At 43.0% G+C, this 26,377-nt stretch overlaps 1 protein-coding gene across 1 annotated transcript in view; it reads right to left on the bottom strand.

Annotated features, from left to right (window-relative positions):
• The window catches only part of LOC133380669 (uncharacterized), a 167,624-nt gene that overhangs the window by 73,410 nt on the left and 67,837 nt on the right, over window positions 1-26,377 (bottom strand). The window contains exons 17-20 of the mRNA XM_061618400.1: window positions 6,703-6,802; window positions 1,962-2,167; window positions 1,164-1,252; window positions 461-535 (exon numbers count right to left, since the gene is read on the bottom strand). Of these exons, the coding sequence (XP_061474384.1) occupies window positions 461-535; window positions 1,164-1,252; window positions 1,962-2,167; window positions 6,703-6,802 (470 nt within the window). The remainder of the gene's footprint in view (window positions 1-460; window positions 536-1,163; window positions 1,253-1,961; window positions 2,168-6,702; window positions 6,803-26,377) is intronic.

Here is a 26,377-nt window from a genome sequence, read left to right as displayed (position 1 = left end):
CAGAATCAAGATAGCTTCAATGGATAAACAAGAGAGCTCTTAATTCTCAGCCCTACCAGTGAAAGTTTGCCTGAATTGAATGAACATTTAAAACTTTTCATTTCATTTTAAATCTATTCAATAATGCAGCCCTACTATTATATATATATATATTATACACACACACACACACATAAATATATATATTCTCTCTCACCCACTTCTCCATTCCACTGTTCCTCCAAGCAGCTTAGACCAGCATCATTGGTTACCCTGTTTTATCCTCACAACAACCCTGTGGAAGTAGTTAGGCTAAAGAGAGACATGTCCAGGAACACCAATTACATTCATGGTTGAGTGAGCAGCAATTTAAACCCAAGTTTGTATTGGTTAAATCCAACATTTTATTCATTTTGTAACACTGGTCATATACATTGTGTGAAATATGTTTCTTTACACTGTACGGCCTATATAAACCAACCTTTCCTTTCTTCTTTGGTAAAACCAGCAACTCTGATGTGAAGTCTTCAGCGAAGGTATATCCCTTGTAAGGTATCTAGAGAAATAGTATAGATATTCATGGTATGATAAAAGTATATTTTATGTTATACTGTTGTGCATGAATTTCTGGCTTATAGGAATGTGTGTTACGGAAGTTCAGTGTTTTTGATTCATAGTGCAATCCTATACATGCATACTCAGAAGTAAGTCCCATTGAGTTAAGTTATGTTTACTTCCAAGTACAAGGATATAGAATTTTTGCCTTAAAGAATTGAGAGATACTCTGACAACTGTTTACACCATGTTTGTAAAGTATGATCATATACAGAAATTGATTTTGACCAAAGTAAAGTAGCTCCTAAAACACATTATCTATGATAAATCTAGCAACATTACATAATGTTGACTAGGCTTAAATAAAGTGTGGCAATCTCATTTTCTACACATCATACAGGAAACAAACCCATTTTTGTTAATTCCAGATCCCAAGTCTAGGTTTTAAAACAATCCTAAAATCAGAGATTCCCTTTGGAGTTATTGCACTACAGTTTATCCAACAGAGGGTGGTAGACTTTGCATCCAATATTACATACAGTTTATTGATTCATGTCTCCAAGAGCACAGTGCATGATCCAGCCTTGGTTTCCTCGTATAGTTAAAAATGCAATGCAGTTGGAACATACCAAATATGATGCCAACTCTGTTGACTTGGAGATATCAGTTTTCTCTCTCTCTTCTTCATCTAGTGGTTGACTTTCAAAAATACAGGATTCTGGAGAGGAGATCAAGATGGAAATACTTATACTACAGCATTCATACTACAACATGAAATGATAATGATAAAAAGCCACTTGTATTTTAATTACAATTTTTATTTAGCATTATCCCTGAAAACAATAAAAAGAAATCTGATTTGCTTTTCACATACAAATTTTATGAAATTTTCTGTGTTTCACTCAAATGAACAGCAAAACACAACCAAACTCTCTTGCTACTTTTACTTCTGTAGTCCATTACTCTGCCAAACAAGATACCATTATGAGCCAGTGCAGGCATAAGCAGGTTTCCTGAAAATCGTGGTTTGCAAATTGTGAACTAGCCTCAGGAAAGTACACTTCTTCATCCAGTATGAATCCCTTTTCTCTTTCTTGGTTGGCTTTAACCATCTGTTACATCTGTACTGATGTTGGTTGACAGAAACCAAGACTCACAAACCATTTTCAGAACATGGCTATGATAAAAACTTTGGTTTGTGTCAATAATGGTTAGCTTCAGTATACATATTAACACTAAACCTTGGTTACAGGTGTTTGCTATTTGGATACAAACTAGCAAACAAGGATGCAATCCTATACACACTTACCTGTAAATCCCATTTAATATATGAGGACTTGTTTCTCAGTAAAAATGGATAGGATCAGGCTGCATGAGTATGAAATATTAATTAAAAATGAAATTATGTGAATATCATTAGAGTTTACCTGCTGCTGAGACACTAGAAGTATCAATATTTGCCTTCAATAAGCCCAGTGTCTTACTATGAGACATGACGTAAAGGTCACTTTTGAAAGCCAGTAAAATATCACCGGAACTATTCAGGAAACAGGCTGCACTTAAAGTGATATCAAGAGTGATCTCTGCCACCAAATTCTTCTGAATATCCCATAGCTTTATCATGGAATCTGAACTAGAAAATAAAGTAAACATCTTGAGAAATAGTCTTAATGCAGAATATCATTCTTATGCAGAAGCTTACTTCTAAGACCCAGATAGCACTAAAGTAAACTGGAATTAAATTATACACACATTTTCTGTGAACCTCAGTTTATCAATGAGTTTACTGTGTTCCTGATTACATGATGAAAATTTTATGAAATTGTGTTTTTATTGTTTTAGGAAATGAAACAAAATTACACTGGATTGTATCCAATAGTGTTAGGGAAATTGCTGCCCTCCCCATTCCACTAATTAAAACCACACCATTAGCTAAGAAACAGCGTTAGACACAACCCATTAAGTAAACCAAAGGTGGTGCAAATAGTTAAGAAGTCAGTTAAACTTACTTCATCTCTGTTAAAAGGATCAATTCCAAAAACAACATTAAATTTCTGTGCCTGTCCTGATTGTCTACAGCACCCCCCCTTCTCTGAATGTCCAATCTGTATGCTGAGCTTTTGTCTTCTCAAGCAGCAAATCTACATAATCCAATATCATGTTTCTATACTGCACCCAGAAGGAGAATATCTTAATATCTTGCACGGGTAAAGAAAAATACATTTTCTTCAAGACAGACCCTCATACTCTGATGACAAGGATAGAAAATCTTTCTAGTTGCTTTTTGCACATGTATAGTTTGAATGTATCTTAGGATGACTGAAACTTTACAGCCAATATTTTACACTGGTATTTTGCACAGAGGTATCAATTCTTTCCTATTGGTACTAGAAATACTTGTCTAAATATACAAAAGAATTGAATTTACCTTTTTTACACCTACACAATATTAGGACTTATAGTCATCAAGATCAACTGATATCCTTAGATCTATTTCCTCCTCTCACATTTTTACCTCATGAATTCCAGCCCCAGTGAGGTGTTCACAAATGCATGATCGTGTACTTCATGCTACTGAATAATCATTCCATTTCTATTGCTGCAGTTTATTCAGGTCATTCAGTGCATCCTAAAGAACTTCACAGCATATCTCTGTATTAATATTTCTTAATCAGATGTCAGGTCAAATTTCTTCACCAACTAGCAAAAAACTTTATTACAAATACTGAATGAAATAGATCACTGAGAAGGTTGATAGTACCTCAGCCATTAAAAAAACAAAACAAAAAATGTGCAAAGGCTACAAAGTATATTGTACTTTTATTGTATTGTGATTACACACTGATGCCTACTAGAGCAGGAGTGGAGAACCTTCACCCTGTGTACTTAATTAGGCTCACCAGGCTACCCCCATTGGCCTGCTAGGGCATTTTGACGAAGTCTCACCTACCTGCAAGTAAAATCACAACTGAGCCAAAAAGGCATTTTGAAGCCCCAACTGTCAATCAGCTGATTGCCAGTGACTGAAAAGTACCATGCATAGCTAATGATCAGCTGACTGTTGGGGCTTTAAAGTGGAGTCCCAAAAATCAACTAGGTTTGGTTGTACTAGGGAATTCCCCATTTGGAACTCCCTAGGGCAGCCAAGGGGGCTGGTGGAAATGGTTTGGATTCAAAGCTCTACCTCCAGTGCTTTGAACGAGCTGCTTTCTCTGAAGAGACACAAAAAAACTTCATTTTTAAAAAAAGCTCTCCCCCCCCTTTTTTTTTTGCAGAGGTGGTGGTTTGGATTCAAAGTGCTGAAGGAAGTGCTTTGAATCCAAACCTCATTCCCCACAGAGGAGAAAATGCAGTTTGAGGATCCCCCCCCCACAGGGACTTCGAAAAGGTTCTCTGTAATTGCTGACCAGTGGTCACAGCAACCTCCACTGAACTTTCAGAGATGTCAGTCACCAGATGTCATTATGACAATGATGTCATGTGGATACGCTGAAACATTTGCATGCAAAAGTAGCACCAATTCCACAATAAACTCTTGTCTGGAAGCACTCATAATTCCAGTAACTTTGTTTTAATTAGTACAGAACTCTGTTTTATCTGGAGCTTGGAAAAGTTACTTTTTAAACTACAACTCCCATCAGCCCCAGCCAGCATGGCCACTGGATTGGGCTGATAGGAGTTGTAGTTCAAAAAAGTAACTTTTCCAAGCTCTGGTTTTATCCTTATATCAGTTAGACAAACAAATATGTTTTCAAAGCTGTTGCTGGGTGCTTAAAATGTATATGAGATGCTACTGAGTTTTAAAGTTGATGATGAAATTTCAAATAAGGTGAAATTTAATTTCACTTTAAACTTAGTTTCACTTAGAAATTTAGTTTCTTAGTTTCACTTAGAAATTTAGTTTCACTTTTAGTCTTCTCAAAACGCAAAAGTTTTGAGAAGACTAGAAAAATTCCTAAGATGAGTTCCACAATGCAGTTTTTTGCCAAATTGAACTCCAGAAGAATATATAGTGAATTTGAAGGTTCCTCAGACAAAACATCTAAGAAACCTTCTTTCTCAGAGGGGGTTTGTATACCACATTTGAAGTGAGATTATATAAATTGTGTGTATTGTATTCTATTTCAATAGGTGTGATTCACACACACACACACACACACCCCCAGCCCCCCCCCACCCCCCACCCCCACCTAGCCGAAGCTCTCTGGGCGATTTACAGCAATTAAAAACATTAAAAACAAATATACAAAATTTAACACACAAAAACAATTTAAAAACACAATTTAAAAAAAAATTAAAAATGCACGCTAAATTGTCTGGGAAGAAAGTCTTGACCTGGCGCCAAAAAGATAACAGTGTTATCTCATCAGGGAGATCATTCCATAATTTGGGGCCACCACTAAGAAGGCCCTCTCTCTTGTTGCCAGACTCCCAGTTTCCCTCGGAGTAGGCACCTGGAGGAGGGCCTTAGATGTTGACCGTAGTGGACGGGTGGGTTCATGTCAGGAGAGGCGGTCCATCAGGTATTGTGGGCGTAAGTCGTGTAAGGCTTTATAGGTTAAAACCAGCATCTTGAATCGAGCTCAGAAACATACAGGCAGCCAATACAAGCAGGCCAGAATTGGTTTTATATGTTTGAACCAGCTGGTCCCTGTTACCAATCTGGCCGCTGCATTTTGCACAAGCTGCAGTTTCCGAACCGTCTTCAAAGGCAGCCCCATGTAGAGCGCATTGCAGTAATCTAACTTGGAGGTTACCAGAGCATGGACAACTGAAGCCAGGTTATCCCTGTCCAGATAGGGACGTAGTTGGGCCACCAACCGAAGTTGGTAGAAGGCACTCTGTGCCACCAAGGCTACCTGAGCCTCAAGTGACAGAGATGGTTCTAGGAGAACCCCTAAGCTACGAACCTGCTCCTTCAGGGGGAGTGCAACCCTATCCAGGACAGGTTGGACATCCACCCTCCGGTCAGAAGAACCACCCACTAGCAGCATCTCAGTTTTGTCTGCATTGAGCTTCAGTTTATTAGCCCTCATCCAGTCCATTGTGGCAGCCAGGCACTGGTTCAGCACATGACAGCCTCACCTGAAGAAGATGAAAAGGAGAAATAGAGCTGTGTGTCATCAGCATATTGATGGCAATGCACTCCAAAGCTCCGGATGGCCGCACCCAGAGGTTTCATGTAGATGTTGAACAGCATGGGGGACAGAACTGACCCCTGCGGAACCCCATACTGGAGAGTCCAGGGTGCCGAGCAATGTTCCCCAAGCACCACCTTCTGGAGCCAACCCGCCAAATAGGAGTGGAACCATCACTATGCAGTCCCTCCCACTCCCAACTCAGCCAGTCTTCCCAGAAGGATACCATGGTCAATGGTATCGAAAGTCGCTGAGAGATCAAGGAGAATCAACAGAGTCACACTCCTCATGTCTCTCTCCCGACAGGGGTCATCATGCAGGGCGACCAAGACTGTTTCTGTGCCAAAACCAGGCCTGAAACCCAACTGAAATGGATCCAGATAATCGGTCTCATCCAAGAGTGTCTGGAGGTGGCCTGCCACCACTCGTTCAAGGACCTTGCCCTGGAATGATCTTGCCCAGGTGTGATCTTATGAAAAACAAGATTATGGATCAGCCACATGGGGTTGGTGCCAGGTTTGAAGGGGCTGTGGACACAGTATTCTCTTCTTCCTTCCTCCACAGCAGCACTCTGATGGTAGACCAGTGAACTTATTGGGGTGGGGGGGGAACATGGAGTATGAGGCTACATCACAGCAGGCAACAGCATGAACATTTGGTCAGAGGCAGGCCAGTGCTGAAAGGTGAACCACTACGCCAAGTGATGGCACCACTGCCACCATCTTGCCTGGTCTTTTCAGCCCTGGTCTGCGTGCAGCCACATGTCACTCTGCATGAAGCTGTCATAATCCTACCTTATCTAGTGCTTCTCTTCAGGGGATGGAGACCTAAATAAGTTACTTTAAAAAAAAAAAGCTAAAGAAAGGCCAGTGCCAGCAGTTTTGGGCTATGGCATTTGCCCCACTATGTTGTGTGCTGGTCTTGGCCCTGAAGCCATAATATAGGCTTATGAGTTTCATAGTACATGTACCTACCTCTATTTCCTATCCTTCATTACTGTACAATAGATAACATTAAAATCTGTACCTACCCACAACTTAAAAAGATAGAAAGATTCTCGCAGGAGTCAACTGCTAGTACAGGGCCACTGTGGTACTTGTCTGAAGAAACATCTTTTTGTTCATTTTCTCCTTAAAGACAAAGAATACTTTGAAATAATTTGTGGATTTTGAGGATCTAATTTCAGGTTTTGAATACATCCTTGATTGTCAGGAGAAAATCATAATACCATGTGTCATGTAATTTTCCCTTGCACATGTTTGTTTGTTGCTATTCATATGGTTTCTCCATTGATAATGTAGTACAACAAGTTTTCTTCAAAACAATTTAATTTACAAAGCATTACTTCTATTAATAGAAGACACTCTCCAAGTATTTCTTTGTATAAGTATTTGCTTTCTGTTTCTCTAAAGCAATGTTTTAAAAAAGGATTGTACTATAGACTAAACGCAGGAGTTGCTTGATGGCAGGTCAGATTAGTTGTCCATTGATGCCCCCCCCACATGGTTCTCATAGTGCCCTCAAACATTACCCTTGGTACCTGACAAGATCCCCCCACCCAGCACCAATGTTTAACTTTAAAATGAGAATTTGGACACTGGGTTGGGGGTTGCCTGCTTTTTACAATCTGCGTTTTATTTGTTTTGGGGCATGTGCAGGTGTTTTGCCTGTTTGGGAGAGGGGTCTGAGAATCAACAGTTTTTCTTTTCTGAAATGGTTATTTTGTGGTGCCCACAGCAGTTTGTTAGATTTCTAAATGCAACCTAAGGTCCAAAAGGTTTGACACTCCTCATCTAGGCCCAGTATTGTTTACACTGACTGGTAGTGGCTCTCCAAGAGTCTCAGAATTCTTTCACATAATCTGTTATCTGATTCCCTAACTGGAGATGACAAGGACTGAATCTAAGAATTTCTGTATGCCAAGCATGAACTCCATCATTGAACAATGGAAGTCAGTGTTATGTAGTGGTTAGAGTGATAGGTTAGGACCAGCGAGACCCAGGTTCAAATCCCTGCTCAGCCACGAAGCTCAGTGTTTGACCTTGGGGTAGTCACCATGTCTCAGCCTAACCTACTGGCTATGTTATGAGGATAAAACTGAGGTGGGGAAACATGTTCTGATTTGAGTTCCTTGGAGGAAGGTTGGGATGAAAACACTAAACAAAATAATATTTTTGAAAAAGATTTTTAAAACTTGTAATTTTATACTTTAAAATATCATTAGACTGCCTTTCCAGACAACATGCATCAATAAAAATGCAAAATGAGGAAATCCACAATACAAAACCTAAAACTATCAGATTTTCCCCCAACCGAACAAATAAACCAGCCAATAAAGAACAGCAACCACAATCTAGACAATAAAAATATATATTACAAGAAGTCACTAAAAGCTAGATGTTTCTTCCAAAATCTCTTGAATCTGACACTCCACCACAAATCCACTGTCCGTGGCTTCCAAAGCCACCACTGTAAAAGTCCTCTCCCTCATAGTTGCAACCTCTCACTGTTCTAGGTGGGAGACACATCAAGAGGGACTCTGTTGTAAATCTCAGTGTGTGAGCAGGATAATACAGATGCCTGTTGTCCAGCAATAGCGTAGATCTAAATCATTTAAGGTTTTAAAACTTAAAATCAGCATTTCAAATCACCGTAGAGCAAAGTCATTACTATTACTGTCCATCTTAGCCTCATCAGGACTCTCATGGCTGCATTCTCAACCAGCTGAAGTTTCCAGTCTTTCCTGTATTCTTTTTGGCATCTGCTTTAAACTTTTTAGTTTAGACAAGCTTATCCAGATGTATAGATGCTGTTGTGGTTTTTTTGCCTGTTGCTGGTTTTAATTTGGTTTTTTAATGTTTTAATTACTTGTTTTTAACTGTTTATCAAAATTTCAATGTCTTTTATAAACCAATTAGAGAGGTTTTTTTCACAATCAGGCAATATATAAATTGTAATAAATAAATTTAAAGGAAGCCCCACATAGAGATAATCATAGTAGCCTAGTCTGGATGTGACCAGCACATGGGTCACTGAGACTAAATCAGAACTTTCTAGACTAGGCCACAGTGGGCATACTAGCTAAAGCTGATACAATGCACTCCTGACTACCAAAGTCAACTGGGCTTCCCCAGGCAGCAATGAGTACAGGAGCACTCCCAATCTGCATACTTGGTCTTTTGAGGAAATTGCCACCCCATTCAGAACCAACTTCTGAAGCTGGGATCTCCCAGACCACAGCACCTTCATCTTGTTCAGATTTAACGTTTGTTTGTTTGTTGGCATTCATCCCAGAACAGTCTCGAGGTATTAGTTTAGGATTTCAACAACCTACCTGGGATCAGAGGATTGAAGAAAAGGGTGGCAGAGTTGCATGGCTTCAGTGCAATGACGACACTGTAGCCTAACCCTCTGGATGATTTACCTCAGTGAATTCATGTAGATGTTGAAAAACATGGGAGACAATATGGACAGCTATGGAACCCCATCAGACAAAGGTCCTGTGGTGACACAAAAGCCCCCCAGCACTACCCTTTAAGAATGGCCATTCAGGAAGGACCAGAATCACTGTAAAATAGTGTCCCCTAAACCCAACTCAGACAGGTGACCAAGAAAGATACCATAGCCAATATCAAAAGTCACTGACAATTAACAGGGTAGCATTCCTGCACCCACTCACAGGCATAAATCACCCACTAGGGCAGACGTGGGGAACACTCACCACTCTTCACCTGACGGCATACATGAAGGGTAAGGATTGCACTTCAATTGAGAGCTTAAAATGAGCTCCCGATTATTCCTTTGCTGCAAGGTGTGCTTCCACCTGCCCATCAGCTGATGGGAGCGTATCTTGCTCAAGGGAGGGGAAGCTGTTTCCATTCAATGAAGGTTTAAGGAACAGTGTGGGGCTGTTAGGAAAAGGGCTTTCAAACAGCCTTTGTAAATAGCCCTGTGCTGCTCTTTCAGTTTCTGGTTTTTGGAGGCTTAAGAAGCAGCTCAGTGCTGTTTGCAAAGGGCTTTCAAAAAGCCCTACACTGTGCTTTGAAGCCCTGAAAAGTGGGGCTCAAAGCACAGCATCATCTGATGTATAACAAAATTGACCTGGCAGAGGTGGGGACCCTAAGATCTGGCCCACCTGTCAGAAAAGATTCCCCATCCATCCCTGCATTAGGGCAACCAAGGCTGTTTCTGTCCTATAACCAGGCCTGTATACAGACTGAACTGTGCCCAAATAATCAGTAGCATCCAAGAGGAGGTACGCCTGGCGCCTACGTTGTTATCCTTTCGGCGCCAGGCTAAAACCTTCCTATTCTCCCAGGCATTTTAATGCATTTTATATATTTTAATGTTTTAATGTTTTAGTTATCTCAATACTGTTTAGTGTTATTATGTATCTGTATTTTATATCTAGTGATTTTTGTTGATTTATTGTATTATTGAATGTAGCCATTGGCTATGGGCGGTTTATAAATGAAATTAAATAAATAAATAAGACTGTTTGGAGTTAAGAGTACACTGTAAAGGGTGACCTGATGCATGGTTACACCAGGACTACTCCGGTTCACCCAAATCCAAGTATCCTAGCAAGCACCTCCAGTGCTCCCCCCCTTGCCAAAGTTGACTAAAACCAAACCAACCTTGCAAGAGAGCTGGTAGACTGCCACCACTCCTTAGCCAATTCACACAGAGTCAAGGGGAAAACCCAAGGTGACATGAATTAAAGTATATATGCTGTATATTTCCTCCTTCCTATATGTATCAATGCCTGAACAGCTCTATGCACTTACATATTCATACAGTTTATTATTGATACCGCTATTGGAATCTGTGTGCTTCTGCACTGCTATGTGTTTACTATAAATCACTGTATTCACATTTATAATTGTCAAGAATAGCTAACTTTGGTCAAGCTGAAATGGGTCAACCAGAGAGGATTCTGTGGTTCCCTAGGACTCCCTACTGGGGGAGATCCACAGCTCAGTGTCAGACAGACAATTTGCAACCTTGCAAGAAGATGCAACTAAACCGTGGCTGTTATCTCTTATCAGCTTCCTGAGATCAAAAGTCAGGAAGAGGGGGTGTCAGATCAGGACCCCTGGGTGATGCTGTCTAGCCCCCTTATCTTCAAAGGCTTCAAAGGAGTGGATCATGGGAGGGACGGAATATGGCATTTTGCCTCCCCCCTCCTTGTTGACCGATAAACTCCATAAAAAGGAAGGATGCTCCTTCAGCCTTTGTTCCCTATTTCCATCTACCTTGACTCGCCTGAAGTTTGACAAAGAAAAGCCGTTTGGGAACCAGGCTATTCTGATGGGAGAATAGGATCTATTCTACTGTAAGTATAGGATCTTAGCTTAGATAGACCTTTGTTATATTCTTTTGTCTGTATTGAACTTCTCTCCTTTGTTATGCCAATGTACCTCGTGTAGCCAGTCTGAGAGTGATTAGCTTTAAGGAATCAAACTGTTGTTCTCTTTTGTATATACCATCCTACTTACCTTTAAATAAACTATCCTTTTATAAATGGTGTGTATTGGCTTGGAACTGAAGATTCTAAATCTAGTCCTTGATTGCTAAACGCTACTGATTACTGTTAATGAATTAGGCTTAATCCCTTAGAATTCACATTGGTCTCTGAGATCCCTTCTCTCAGAGGAAGGAACCAGGAAGAGGGGTGGTGGCAGTACTACCGTGAGTAATTACTCCTGAAGAAGGGAGAGGTTTTGTCTGAGAAGCAGAGACCCAGAGGAGTTGGGACTGTTCTCAGAAGCAAAGAACCCCTCTTGGGGAACTAAGGACAAGGGACCCCAGGGGGACAATTCTTTGACAATAATTGTATCGGCATGCGAGATAAAGCCAGGAATATTTATAACTTTCTCCATCTTGTCTGTAAAACAAATTGCAGCATCTGTTACATGGCTTGGATGCACTACGGAACCAGCTGGTTGCCCAAGGCCACCAATAACAGAGTGGTCTATGTTGTGATAACATATAGTGGATGTGTGGGTGTGAATGAATTTCTCTTTCTAGGGCTTATGGCTGAAACTGGAGATACTGAATACTATTAAGACAACAACAACTGTGTGTGTGTGTGTGAGGAATACATCAAACATAAATGAATGTTAGAATTCTAAGTCTGAGAATCCTAAAAGAGACCTCATGACCAGCACCCTTGATACATTCCAAGCTAGTACGAGAAAGAGGAAATGCAGTCCTGGGAATACAGATGTGCCAAAAGACTGACATCACTACAAGTACTACCTGACCAACTGATGGATGTGATACCAGGCTCAGTGAAGATATCAAAAGAACATCAAAATGACTATAAAGACACCCCAGCTGCACCAAAAGATTTGGGAAGTTTTCTACCACGCGAGACTCCATAAGCATGCTTCCTTCCCTTCTCCAAGTTTCTTCTTCCTCACTACAGTACTGGTTGGCCACCATCTACTTGCTTATGAAAGATCAGGACTACTGGGCATATCTAATTTTGCATTTTACCATTCCTGCAATGGGTGACTCACAAAAGCACCTCTGGCTGTGTCAACTGGACATCCTTCAATAAATCTTCTAAAACCTTATGTATTGTTGTGGTCCCAACACTCCTTCTCCTCATTCCTGCTATTTTTTGGCTTGATCACCCAAGAGTGGCTTTGGGATCATTGTTAAGACCTAATTTCCTGACACTGTCAAAGGTGCCAATAGACTGGCAGAGATTCCAAAGAGCAAGAACCAAACTTTACACTCACTGTTCTGGAGCCTCAGATCAAACGCAATTCAGTAGCTGGTAGCTTTGTGGTCAAGGTACAGGACTTAGAGCCAAATTATTTCCAAGGAACAAACATCAAGTAAATATGAGGTAGTTTAGCAATAAAAACAAGTGCATATAAGAAGCATAACAATTCCTTAAGCCAAACACACCAGCAAGTGTTAGGCATGAGCAATGCCCATACAAAACAACAGTGAGAAGATTCAAATACAGACAAAGAATAACAAAGCTAATTAGCCTAAGGTACATACTTACAAGCATAAAATAGAACAGACTGACCCCTCAGACTCCTTATACCAGCAGATGTTACACAGATAAATCAGAATAGTAATGGGATAATTGACTACACGGTAACCCTGCTTTTATGGGAATTTGCCCAGCAAGCGGGCCAATAAGCCAATTATGATACTTTCTGGTAATGGAATACTCCAAACATTCACTACAAGGGCAGGCCTATTAATTGCAACCACTCAGGCCTCTGACCTGTACAAGGCACTGCAGATAATACAGCTGCCTCCTCAGCAATAACAAGATTCAGCTGAAACTAGTGAGACGACCTAATTTTTCCCAGCCTGATGAATCCCACCAAACCATGCAAGATGTTCCCCATAATCCTTTAGGGCTAAGTCATTTTAGTTTGGCCAGCTCAGCATCTTGCCCCCAAAAGGCAAATTTCATACTATGCAGTGATTGTTAGGGGTGTGAAGTGACCACGAGATTCAGCACCCTAATCTGTTTCAGACCTGCTCTGGGTCATTTAGATTCAGTTTAATCCAGGTCCAAATCTGATCTGTGAAATCTGAAGCTCTGCTGAAAGTGGATGAAATCTGCAGGAAAGATGTCCTTCCAAAGCAGATTAAGTGTGCCACATTTCAGGCAGATTCATCCAGGAGTTTTCATACTGGAAACTGTTACATTGTTTTTTTAAAAAATGTCTATTTTTTGCCAGAATAGGATACAAATTGCAGGCACTGTCACTCTTCTGAGTGTATGAAGCCTATCAAATATCAGAAAGACAAGTGCAGCGGCTTTTCTGCAAGGGCAGATTTACCCATTTGAGGGGGATAGAAATCACATTCCCTTCCCTATGATTTTTTTTGGGGGGAGGGAGGAATTAGTATGAAAACTGGGGACATGAGGGAGGTGATTTCGGTAAGAAATCTAAAATTTAGACAAATTGGTCCAGGGACTATTGTGCTAAGTAATTTTACATTTGTTATTTTAAAAAATGGGAAAAGCCACCGATTTTTCTCCACCAATCCCTTTTCTGGAAGCACCCTCTATGAAATTTATTTATTTATTTATTAGATTTGTTAGTCGCCCATCTGGCTGGTTGTCCAGTCACTCTGAGCGATGTACAGAAAAAGCATATAAATACATTAAAACAGCAAAATCTCAACCAAGAATAATAAAAACCTAACCCACCCCAAAGGCCTGCCTAAAAAGCCAGGTCTTCAAGGCCCGGTGGAAGCTCATCATAGTGGGGGCATGGCGGAGATCATTTGAGAGGGAATTCCACAAAGTGGGGGCCACAATTGAAAAGGCTCTCTCCCTAGTCCTCACCAGTCTAGCTGTTTAAATTGGTGGGATACAGAGAAGGCCTTTTCAGGCTGATCTTGTTCAGCGGCATCCCTGATGATGTTGGAGGTGCTCCTTCAGATAGACTGGGCCTAAACCATGTAGGGTTTTAAAAGTCAGAACCAATACCTTGAATTGGGCCCGGTAAACAACCGGCAACCAGTGCAACTCCTTTAATACTGGAGTGATGTGATCTCGCTAGCGGCTGCCCTTAATTAGGCGAGCTGCCTCATTCTGTACCAGTTGCAGCTTCCGTCCCGGGTAACCCCACGCAGAGCACATTACAGTAGTCTAGGCAAGAGGAGACCAGGGCATGTACCACAGATGGGAGCAGATGGTTGGGAAGGTATTGTTGGCAGCAGTTGTTAGGAAGCCAGTAACCCAGACAAACGAAATAAGATGCCAGCTAAATGCCACAGCTTTTGTTAGGAAGAAGCTTTACTTGCAGTGTACAAATAAAGTTCTTGGTATACACAGAAATACAGATATACACAATAGGACCTTCTCTCCTACTACTCCTAAACCCCCACACACATTCCAGTCTCCCTCCTTCTTTTATGGCCCTCTCGTAATTGAGTTGAATTCCTGCAGCTGTGTAGCTGTTGCAACCAGAGCCGTGATTAATCTCTCTGTTAACCCTTGCCTCCCCTGTAATACCTGCCATCCTTGGGGATCACAAAAAATGCAAGTCATTCTGACTATAGCAGGTATGGGTGCAGCCTACATATCAGATGGAGTTGATACAGCGCCGCCCGGCTCACCACCGAGACCTGAGCCTCCATGGACAGCTGGGAGTCTAGAATGACCCCCAGGCTGTGGACCTGGTCTTTCAGGGGCAACCGAACCCCATTGAGCACCAGGCCAACATCACCCAACCTGCCTAACCATAGAAATCTATGATATTTGTTTATTAGAAGAAAAAGTGATTGGGAAAGCAGACCACCCTAATAGCTTTTGATACCATTGACCATGGTATCCTTCTGGGTCAACTTGGTGAGATGGGTATTGGAGACACCAGAGCTTGGAAAAGTTACTTTTTTGAACTACAACTCCCATCAGCCCAATCCAATGGCCATGCTGGCTGGGGCTGATGGGAGTTGTAGTTTAAAAAAGCTCTGGGAGACACTATTTTACTGAGGTTCCGATCCTATTTTCAGGGTTGTTTTCAGAGAATAGCATTGGGTGATTGTCTTTTGGTCCCCTGGCAGTTGTGCTGTGGAGTGCTGCAGGGTACCATCTTGGCCCCCATGCTGTTTAACAGCTATATGAAGCCCTTGGAACTGGTTATCAGGAGATTTGGGGTGAGGTGTCAGCAGTATCCTGACAATACTCAGCTCTATTTCTCTGCAATATCTGAATGGAGAGAGGCCATGCAAGCTCTGGACCGGTGCCTGGACTTGGTGGTGGGCTGGGTGAGGACCAATAAACTGAGTCTGAATCCTAGCAAGATGGAGGTGCTGTGGGTTGGTGGTTTCTGAGATCAGATAATTGGTCAATTGCCTGCTTTGCATGGGGTTGTACTCTCTCTGAAAGAGCAGGTTCACAGTCTGGGAGTGCTCCTGGATCCATCTTTGTTGTTAGAGGCCCAGGTGGCCTCTTGCCAGGCTTTGCCTGGTAAGACACCTGTGGCCATTTCTGGACTGGAATAGCCTGACCACTGTTGTCCTTGCACTGGTAACCTCCAGGCTGGATTACTCCAGGCTGGTGCAAAATGTGGTGCTGAGACTGCTCACTGGGGCAGGGTATCACCAACATGACACCCCCCTGCTGAAAGAATTGCTCTGGCTGCCAATTATCTACCAGGCCAAGTTCAAGGTTCTGATTTTGGTGTACAAAGTCCTATGCAATTTGGGACCAGGATACATGAAAGATCATCATACCCTTATATGCCCAGTTGATCAGTGCACTTTGCAGGTGAGGGCCTCCTGCAGATACCATCTTATCAGGAGGTCCATTCTGTACAACATAGGAAGCAGACCTTTAGCGTTGTGGCACCTACCCTTTGGAATCCCCTCCCCTTAAATATTCAACAGGCACTGCCTCTGTTATCTTTTTGGCATCTACTGAAGACCTTCCTTTTTCAACAAGCCTTTTAAGTTGAGACCTTATCCCAGTCTGCGTCTGTGTTAGAATTGCTTTTTAAGATGTTTTAAAAACTTTTGTTTTAAGATGTTTTTTAAGATATTTTGTTTTAATATATTTTAAAGTCTGTTTTTAAGATGCTTTAGAGTGTTTTTAGTGTTTTGTTTGCCACCCTGGGATCCTACCGGGAGGAAGGGCAGGATATAAATTTAATAATAAAAACTCCTAATAGCTTAGCTCCCTCAAGGAGGCTTAACTCCTTTCAACACCCAGTGCTTATCTGCACAGTGGTTTACTGTGTGTTTGCTGCTACTCAAATATCCTCTTAATTTGCATTGTTTATAACATTATCTGCAAACAGAAGCTATCACAGTTTCCCCTCTGTAAACGCAGATTAATCTAATCCACTGATAATACAAAATGTAGAGAACAATGTCTCCACTCCACTCCACTCTGCAGATGTTTTGCTTTAATGTTTTTAGGTGGGTGTGTCAATTTTTAGTTTTTCCTACTCCCCTTTCCATGCCCACTATTTTCTCCCTTATTTAATTTTGTTTCTTGTGGTTTGACTAGCAACTTCTGGCTACTCTCCTCAGTTCTTCTTGCCTATTTTTATTTTGGTGTAGAGAGCCACAGGGACAGATTACTGATAGTGTACTATAGCTGTTAACTGCAAAAAGCAGCCCCACTTCTTGGCAGATGAACACTACCTTTTTTGTTGTATTCCCCCTAATTTATGCACAAAGATGTAACACTGCTCAAACAAAGGTTTGTACTTTTAGCTTCATCAACTGAAAATAAACTGCTTTGGACAGCTGTTGTGATTGATATTTGTTTCTCCTGTGTTCTCATTAAAGCCTCCTGGATTTATCTTGTATCCACCCGATTGAAGTCCTTTGGGGCAACGCAAATAGAGGGTAGCGGTTCTTGCAGGTTGCAGGTCCTCTTAATGATATATGTTTGGAGGTTCCTTTTTTCTTTTTTTGCATATGTGACCCTCTTGTACCCACCTAGAACATATCTTCCAAAAGCCACTTGGTTAAAACAGCAGGAACTTTTGGAAAAGGTGAGAGCAGCTGTTGCAGGAGCTTTTGCTCACTTCAACAGGGGAGAGTACAAGCCCCTTGATCCGAAAGAATACAACATACAAGAAATAAAAGCAGCAATAAAAACCAATTAAAAATCATGCAGCATCTAGCACAGCATATTACAATTCCTAAAATAGGCAGAACAATCATCAAGTAGTTCACCCAACTGCCCATTGGCAATTTTAAAATGGTTAGTGGGGAAAAAGTTTTCGAACTGCTGCTCAGGAGTGTTCAGTACATTTTTTATTTCCTCCTCCACCCATCAGTGTAAAGGGAGGGGTGGCAAAGCCAGGTGTTCTTTCTCCACCCCGCCTTTTCATTTTCCACCCAATCTTTTCATTCTGCATGTCCATATTCCTCTGCTCAAAAGAAAGAATATGCATATTTTATGAGTTTTGCCCTTCGGTGTAAATCTGTAATATTGTACAGCTACGTATTAAAGTGAAATACATGTAAAAGGTTTTTGAGGATTCACTGCAAAACCTCAAAACTTTTATTGTTTTTCTCTAAAGTGAAATCTGTCCTCAGCTTGTAGATATGGGAAAGATATTTGTGCCTGCAGGAGGAAGGGCACCACCATCGCCCAGGGAAGAAGGAGAGCCGTTTACTGCTGCTGTCTGCTTGCTCGCTTGCTGCTGCTGCTCAGCTACCACCACTGCCCTCACCCTGTTGGACTTCTGCTTTGCATGAGTCACACCTTGCAGGACCAGGCCCCCAGGTACTCAGCCAGCTGTTGCTGATATCATCCACCTGTCCCTTCCCTGGAGGAGATACACAAGCTGGCTGGCTGAGGTGGTTCCTGCTTTGCAGATTGCCTGGCTTTTTGTGGGTATTGAGTCATGTGCCTGGGAAAGAGGACTCAGAGCCAAGTGGGGAGACTTGAGGGGCCCCCAATTACTGTAGAGACAGGTAGAGGGAGATATGATGTTGTGAGGAGGCCTTGCCAGGTAAGGGAAACGCAGCCCAGGCAGTTAACGACTGTGCTTTGTTCCAATGCTCCCCCACACCCGCAGATTTGTTGGTTGTCCTATCAGCCAGCTCTCAGACCTGCGGATGCTGCTCCTAAATGCCAGATCGGTGCATAATAAGATCTCCCTCATTCATGATTTAATTGTGGATGAGGCAACTGATCTGGCAGGTATAACTGAGACCTGGGTGGGTGAGCAGGGAGGAATCAGTCTCTCCCAGCTATGTCTGCCAGGGTACCTGGTTCAGCATCAGGGTAGACCTGAGGGTTGAAGAGGGGGTGTTGCTGTGGTCTATAGAAGCTCCATCTCCCTCTGCAAGCACCCTGTCCATGTGACTACTGGTCTGGAGTGTTTGCACCTTGTGTTGGGTCAGTGGGACAGACTGGGGATTCTGTTGGTGTACCGCCCACCCTGCTGCCCAACAGACTCCCTAGCTGAGCTGACAGAGGTGGTCTCGCGTGTACTGTTGAGATCCCCCAGACTGTTGGTTCTGGGGAATGTCAACATCCATGTCGAGGCCACCTTATCCGGGGTGGCTCAGGATTTCATGGTCTCCATGACAACCATAGGACTGTCCCAATATACTATTGGCCCAACGCATGTAGCAGGGCATACTCTAGATTTGGTTTTTGCAACTGGACATGGAGATGGTGATATGAATGTGGGGGGCCTTACATGAGTCCCTCTGTTATGGACAGATCACTGCTTGCTGAAGTTTAGATTTACAGTGGCTTTTCCCCTCTGCAAGGGTGGGGTATCTATTAAGTTGGTCTGCCCCCAGAGACTAATGGATCCGGATGGTTTCCAAAGGGCTCTAAGGAGTTTTCTGGCTGATAGGGCTGGAGCTCCTGTCGAAACCCTGGTTGAACTGTGGAATACAGAAATGACCCAGGCAGTCGACATGATTGCTCCTGAGAGCCCTCTCCAGTGTGGAGCTCGTACGGCTCCATGGTATACCCCAGAGCTGAGAGTGATGAAACAATATAGGAGATGGCTTGAGTGCAGATGGAGACGAACTCCTGGTGGATGCAATTACACACTGGTAAGTGCCTATGGTAAGCTGTATTTAGGAACAGTGAGGGCAGCAAAAAAACAATATGCTGCCACTATCAAATCATCAATCTGCCACTCAGCGGAGTTCTTCAGAATTGTCCAGGGGCTATTACATGCTGGCCCCAAGGACATGGTAGAACCATCTGAGGCCCATTGTAATGAATTTGCTAGGCACTTCCAGGATAAACTTTTTCGCATCTGCCAGGACTTAGACTCTAGTGTTATAGCAGGTGAATCAAGCGGAGTATCCAGAGCACAACCTTGTCCAGATTTCTTGGATGAGTTTCAGTTGATACAGCTTGAGGATGTTGACAAGGTGCTTGGAGAGGTTTGTGCAACCACTTCTGTGCTGGATCCTTGCCCTTCTTGGCTAATAAAAGTTAGCAGGGATGGAACAGCTGGCTGGGCCAGGGAAGTGATTAATGCCTCTCTGCGAAAAGGGATGGTCCCTGGCTGCCTGAAAGAGACAGTAGTAAGACCACTCCTGAAGAGACCCTCCCTGGACCCAGAAAATCTTAATAACTATAGCCCAGTAGCAAATGTTCCATTCCTGGGCAAGGTCCTTGAACGAGTGGTGGCAGGCCACCTCCAGACACTCTTGGATGAGACCGATTATCTGGATCCATTTCAGTTGGGTTTCAGGCCTGGTTTTGGCACAGAAACAGCCTTAGTCGCCCTGTATGATTACCTCTGTTGGGAGAGAGACAAGGGGAGTGTGACTCTGTTGATTCTCCTTGATCACTCAGAGGCTTTCAATACCATTGACCATGGTATCCTTCTGGGAAGTCTGGCTGAGTTGGGAGTGGGAGGGACTGCATGGCAGAGGTTCCGCTCCTACTTGGCAGGTTGGCTCCAGAAGGTGGTGCTTGGGGAACATTGCTTGGCACCCTGGACTCTCCAGTATGGGGTTCCGCAGGGGTCAGTTCTGTCCCCCATGCTGTTCAACATTTACATGAAACCGTTGGGTGCGGCCATCCGGAGCTTTGGAGTGCAATACCATCAGTATGCTGATGACACACAGCTCTATTTCTCCTTTTCATCTTCTTCAGGTGAGTCTGTCAATGTGCTGAACCGGTGCCTGGCTGCCACAATGGACTGGATGAGGGCTAATAAACTGAGGCTCAATCCAGACAAAACTGAGATGCTGCTAGTGGGTGGTTCTTCTGACCAGATGGTGGATGTCCAACCTGTCCTAGATAGGGTTGCACTCCCCCTGAAGGAGCAGGTTCGTAGCTTGGGGGTTCTCCTAGAACCTTCTCTGTCCCTTGGGGCTCAGGTAGCCTCAATGGCACGGAATGCCTTCTACCAACTTCGGTTGGTGGCCCAGCTACGCGCCTATCTAGACAGGGATAACCTGGCTTTAGTGGTCCACGCTCTGGTAACCTCCAAGTTAAATTACTGCAATGTGCTCTACATGTGGCTGCCTTTGAAGACAGTTTGGAAACTGCAGCTTGTGCAAAATGCAGTGGCCAGATTAGTAACAGGGACCAGCTGGTTCAAATATATAAAACCGATTCTGGCCCGCTTGCATTGGCTGCCTGCATGTTTCCAAGCTTGATTCAAGGTGCTGGTGTTGACCTATAAAGCCTTACACAGCTTAGGACCACAATACCTGATGGACCACCTCTCCTGACACGAACCCATCCGTCCACTATGCTCAACATCCAAGGGCCTCCTCCAGGTGCCTACTCCGAGGGAAGCTGGTGTTGGAATAGGCAAACTTGCAAGTTCCCTTGTAAAAGGGAGATGTTCCCTTTAAGGGATATTTGGGAAATATCCCATGTACCTTTTTTCCATGATGTAACTTCCTAATAGGTGGGATTAGTTACCTGGCTTCCTCCTCCTTTGTCCTGGGGATTCCTGCATAATCTCCATTACTGAGCTTTTTACCTCTGGGAGAGGCCGCATGGCATATGCTCTCCTGAGAGCATCACTACCAAAGACTAAAATGGACTACTGCTTTTTTCTTTCATCTAAGCTAGAGCCTATGTTTCCTGAACATATGAAAGGTCGTGAGTAAATATTCTTTATCTTTTTACCCAAGAAGACTCTGTGTGTGAGTTATTTGACTAACTAGTATGTCTGTGGGAAAGGTGTGGACCGGTTTATATTTTCACTCTACTGCTTGCGTTTATATCTCTGCTAAGAAATAGAACCATGAAACCATTTCCTATTTCATTTTATATTTTTAAAATACCAAACAGCTGGGAGGCTGGCAACAAGGTAGAGGGCCTTCTCAGTGGTGGCCCCCAAATTATGGAATGATCTTTCTGATGAGGTGCACCTGGCGCCAACACTTACCTTTTTGGTGCCAGGTCAAGACTTTTCTCCCAGGCATTTTAGCATGTGTTTTAAAATTGCTTTTAAAATATTGTTTTTAAATTTGTATATTTGTTTTTAATATTTTTAATTGTTGTAAACCACCCAGAGAGCTTCGGCTATGGGGTGGTATACAAATGCAATAAATAAATAAAAAAATATTTGTCAGGTCTTGTCCAGCTGAGTTTCTTTGTAACCTTAACTGACCTGTTCAGTACCCAATTTAACATATCTAAAGAAAGATCAGTTTCTTGTTGAGGTTTCAGGAGATTAGCCCTACCTCCCAGCTGGTTGGGAAAATGAAGTAGCTTTTGCAATAAAAATACAATTAAAAAATCATACAGCATCTACAACTGCTAAAAACAAAAGAGCGGAAAAAGCATTAAATGGCCCACCAACACCAGTGGAAATTTTAAGGTGATGCATGCCTCAGAGGAAGGCAATGGTAAACCACCTCTGAATACCGCTTACCATGAAAACCCTATTCATACAGTCGCCATAAGTCGGAATCGACTTGAAGGCAGTCCAATTCCATTTTCATGGGGGGAAAGGTTTGGGAGCTACTGCTCAAGAGTGTTCTGTACACTTTGTATTTGCTCCTACACCCGTGAGTGTAAAGGGGGTGGCGGCATGAGTGTCTTTTCTCCATCCCCCTTTGCATTATCCCCTTTCCCCTCCCTACTCATCTTTTTTTTTAATTACATACACACACCTCTTTTCGTTTCGACTGTTCTCCCCACCACTGCGGGAACCTTTAAAGGTAACATTAATAAAATGATTTTTTTTGGGGGGGGATGAGCTGATCTCATCCCAACTGTGAGGCTGACTAATGGACATTTGTTTGTGTTTGAGACTGAACGCAGATCTGCAGAGTCACCAACCTCACAGCAGGGCTCACTCTCCACAACCAAAAAAACTGAAGATGACGTTGATAGCTCTGCAAATTTGCATTTATTTCCAAACACAAACAGCAACAGTGTCCATTCAACTTCAGTATTAACTGTTACTTCCTTCCACAGGTTGCATTGTGGCTTTTGGGGGAGGGGTCAAGGTATATACTGCACAGGTCAAAGAAATGTGCATGTTCCCTAGCAATTTATATCCCACCCTTCCTCCCAGAAATCAAAGGGTGGGGCCGCTAGGAAACACTGTGATTTGTCCACATGGAGGAATGCCTATTGTGTGAATGAAAAAAAAATTGCAGCTACCATTGAGCACAGACTGCGGATGGTACAAAATAATAACAAAAATAATAAAAGTAGCATGTTTACTATGAAGAAATGCTCTCATGTGGATAAGCCTTCCCAGAATCATCTTGTGAGCCAAAGTGAGGAAGAATCAAGCAAGCAGCTGGTAGGCCTCACCACACCAAACAGCTTGTCCACATCCTCGGGCAAAACAAAACAATAATGCTAGACAGGTCGCTGCTCCAGTTCATCTCCAACTCTGTCCTTACAACAGTCTCAAGGTCAAGATGGAACCAAGCAATTTTATCTTTGAAGTGGTTAGCAAATTGGTCATAACAGCTCTTCAAACATTCAGGATGATGCTTCAGCTGCCTCCCTTTAGAAGTGCTGCTGGGTGACACATTATAGATGCAATGGTGGCAAGATGTATGCTTTCTTAACTGCCATCAGCAGCACAGAATAAGACATAAGATGGATTCTTAACTGTATTCAGAAGTATTCACCCTAAGACTTGTACCAGAGCTTCAGCTGGCTCAGAATGCAACTCCCAGAGCCCTGATAGGGTGAGGGCAGTCAATTTCAGTAACACCTTTTCTGTAACAGCCGTAACAGCTTCTAGTGAGTTTCCAAGCTCAATTTAAAATGAGGCTTCTGAGGATTTCTCCTACAAGCCCTAATCTCCATGTAGAATGAGGTGATGGCCTGGGATATCAACATGATTGCACCCAAATGTCCTGTAGAGCTATTCTGGCCTCTGGTATACAGATGAAGGCAATGAAGCAACTAGGCCACGTCAAAGAGTGGAAATGGTACATATCTTAGGGCAAATATAACTTATAAGTTGATCAAATGAACAAGTTATTTGCTGCTTGCCACTGTTTTACATATGTTTTCTTGACAAAAAATGGTTTGATCCTATCTAAACTATAAAATAGGCCTATGCTTAACCAAAGGAGAAGAATTACAGTATGTTCTGACCAGATACTCCAAGGCCATTGAAACTGAAATACAGAATGTTCCAACAAGTCTAAGAATCTATCCAATAATTTCAAAAACAGAAGTTTACTGACCCTAAGTTTACAACTTAGATATATTATTTCTTCGCAAGTTATTACACCCTTCATTGTTTTTATAAAATGCCAAAACTGTTTAATAAAAAGGAGGAAAAACACCCCACATGAATGGAACTGAAAGAACTTATTACTAGTAGTAACTAGTTAAAAACAGATATTACGAGCAAGTCAGAGTCAGCCTACAGAATTAAGCTGTGAATCATGGACATATGAGTAGAACCAATGAAGCACAGTGCTCCCAACCCCTGCCTCCATGAGTAGCTCCAGAAGGATACCATGGTGAATCCAAAAGGGATCAAGGAAAACCAAGCAGGTTGCACTCCCTCTATCTCTCTCCTGACAGATGCATTAACCAGGGCAACCAAGGCAGTTTCAATGTTATGGACAGGTCTGAAGTCAGACTGGAATGGATCCAAGTAATCAGTTTCCTCCAAGCATGCTTGAAGCTGGACTGCCACCACACTCTCAAGCACCTTACCTAAAAAGGGGGATATTTGCCACTGGGTGATAATTTAACATTTCTGGGTTCAGGGAATTCCTCTTAAGGAGGTGACATACCGCTGCCTTCTTCAAGGCAGATGGCTCCTCCTTCTGAACATGTCAGAAGAAACATACAGACAGCATCTCAGAGAAATAAAGTTTACATCCACCACACATCCCCAGACTCTAAGACAGCAGGTGAAAGCTAATGGCCTCCAGTGGTTGAAACCAGTAGTGCATATAGCAGAACACGTGCTGGAGCTAGCTCTCCTGGAATAATTTATCACCATCCCTCTGGCTGCTGCAAGAAATTGGGTCCACTGCCAGAAGCCCATTGATTTGGAGATGGTGATACAATGGATGGAGACCTTTGTGGCTGCAGAGGAACCTGAATGTTCAATGGTAAAAGCACAACCTGGGTTAGGGGATTCAAAATCTAGGGGAGAAGGGGACATGTGGGGTAAGATGCCACCTCCCAGGCACAATGGAGGCAGAGACCTCGGCTTCAGCAGTGAGGGCAGCAACCTTGGAGGGAAACCAGCAGAAAGCAGCAGCCTTGGACACCCTCACTATGCCCCCTCCCACAAATGGATACCTGGAAAGAAAAGGATCCCATCTAGCCTTCACTAGTATGCTTTCAGTGTGGGAAAGAAGGCCACATTTGATGGGAGTGTCCTTTGATGGAGTGTTCCTGGGCTGAGACCTGGGCCACCCTCCAGATAAGCCAGGGCCCAAAGGGAAGGTGGTTGGTTACAGCCTTTTTGGATGGGAAGGAGTTACTGACCATATTTTCCCTGGTGGGGTTTCCTAGGGAAATATTAACAGATCAAGTGCCCAACATTAGGGTCCGTACTGACTCAAGTGTGGAAAACCTTGAAGATACAGCCCTTAAAAACCTCAGCGTACAGCCCCCAGACTAATGGGTTGGTTGAGCATTTTAATAAAACTCTCAAGTCCATGATGTGCAAGTTTGTGCATGTGTATCCCAGACAATAGCATGTCCCTTCCTACTACTTGCTGTGTGGGAAGTGCCACAAAGTTCAACAGGGTTTTCTCCCTTGGAACTTGTCTTTGAATGGCATCCAAGGTGTATCCTGAACCTGGTAAAAGAGGAATGGGAAAGGGAACCCCTATCAGGGAAAACTAATTTGTAATACATCCTAGACTCAAGACAACACTTAAAGGATATGGGACAACTGGGTCAGAGCTTGGAAAAGTTACTTTTTTAAACTACAACTCCCATCAGCCCCAGCCAGCATGGCCACTGGATTGGGCTGATGGGAGTTGTAGTTCAAAAAAGTAACTTTTCCAAGCTCTGAACTGGGTAAGGAGAATCTCCAGCAAGCCCCAAAAAGGCAGAGTCACTATTCAGAAGCCCTGAAAATATCAACCCGGGCAGAAGGTCCTGCTGCGACCGCCAGCTAGGACAGGCAAACTGTTTGCTCAGTGGCAAGGCCCCTAAGAGATACTAAGGAGAGTGGGACCCACTGATTATGAAGTTAAATTAACGGATAAGCAGAAGGGGTCTCAAATATACCATGTCAACCTTTGCAAGAAGTGGAAAGAGAGGTGCACAAGACAGAGCAAGTGGATGAGGCCAAAGGCCTGGGTCCTGACTTCCCATCTTCAGGGATGCCCTCCCAGCTACAGTTAGTCACAGCTTAGGCCACAGCAGCAGCAGCAACAGCAGGTAAAAGCCATTGAGCTCCAGTTTGCTGATGTATTCTCAAAAACCCTGGGCAGACCCATTTGATGACACACCATATAGAAGCCCTGCCAGATGCCCTAGTATGAATTCCTAACTGACCGTGGCCTCACAAGATGGGAGAGCTTATTAACAAAGAGGTGGAGACAATGCTCAGCCTTGTGGTAACTGAAGAATCTTGGAGTCCCTGGCATAATCAGCCAGTGTTTGTGCCTAAACCATATGGCTCTGTGCACTTGTGTATTGATTTCAGGAAAGTCAATGCAGTCTCTAAATTCTGTTCATACCCCATGCCCCTGGTCAATGAGATGTTAAATCAGTCAGGCCAAACCACCTATCTGTCCACCTTGGACTCAAGTATGGATTATTGGCAGATTCCCTTTACCCCATCCTTTAAGGAAAA

This window comes from Rhineura floridana, chromosome 3 (assembly GCF_030035675.1).
Source record: "Rhineura floridana isolate rRhiFlo1 chromosome 3, rRhiFlo1.hap2, whole genome shotgun sequence".
Taxonomy (NCBI): Eukaryota; Metazoa; Chordata; class Lepidosauria; order Squamata; family Rhineuridae; genus Rhineura; species Rhineura floridana.
The sequence above is the reverse complement of the archived record's forward strand: the minus strand, read 5'-3'. Positions and strand labels throughout refer to the sequence as shown.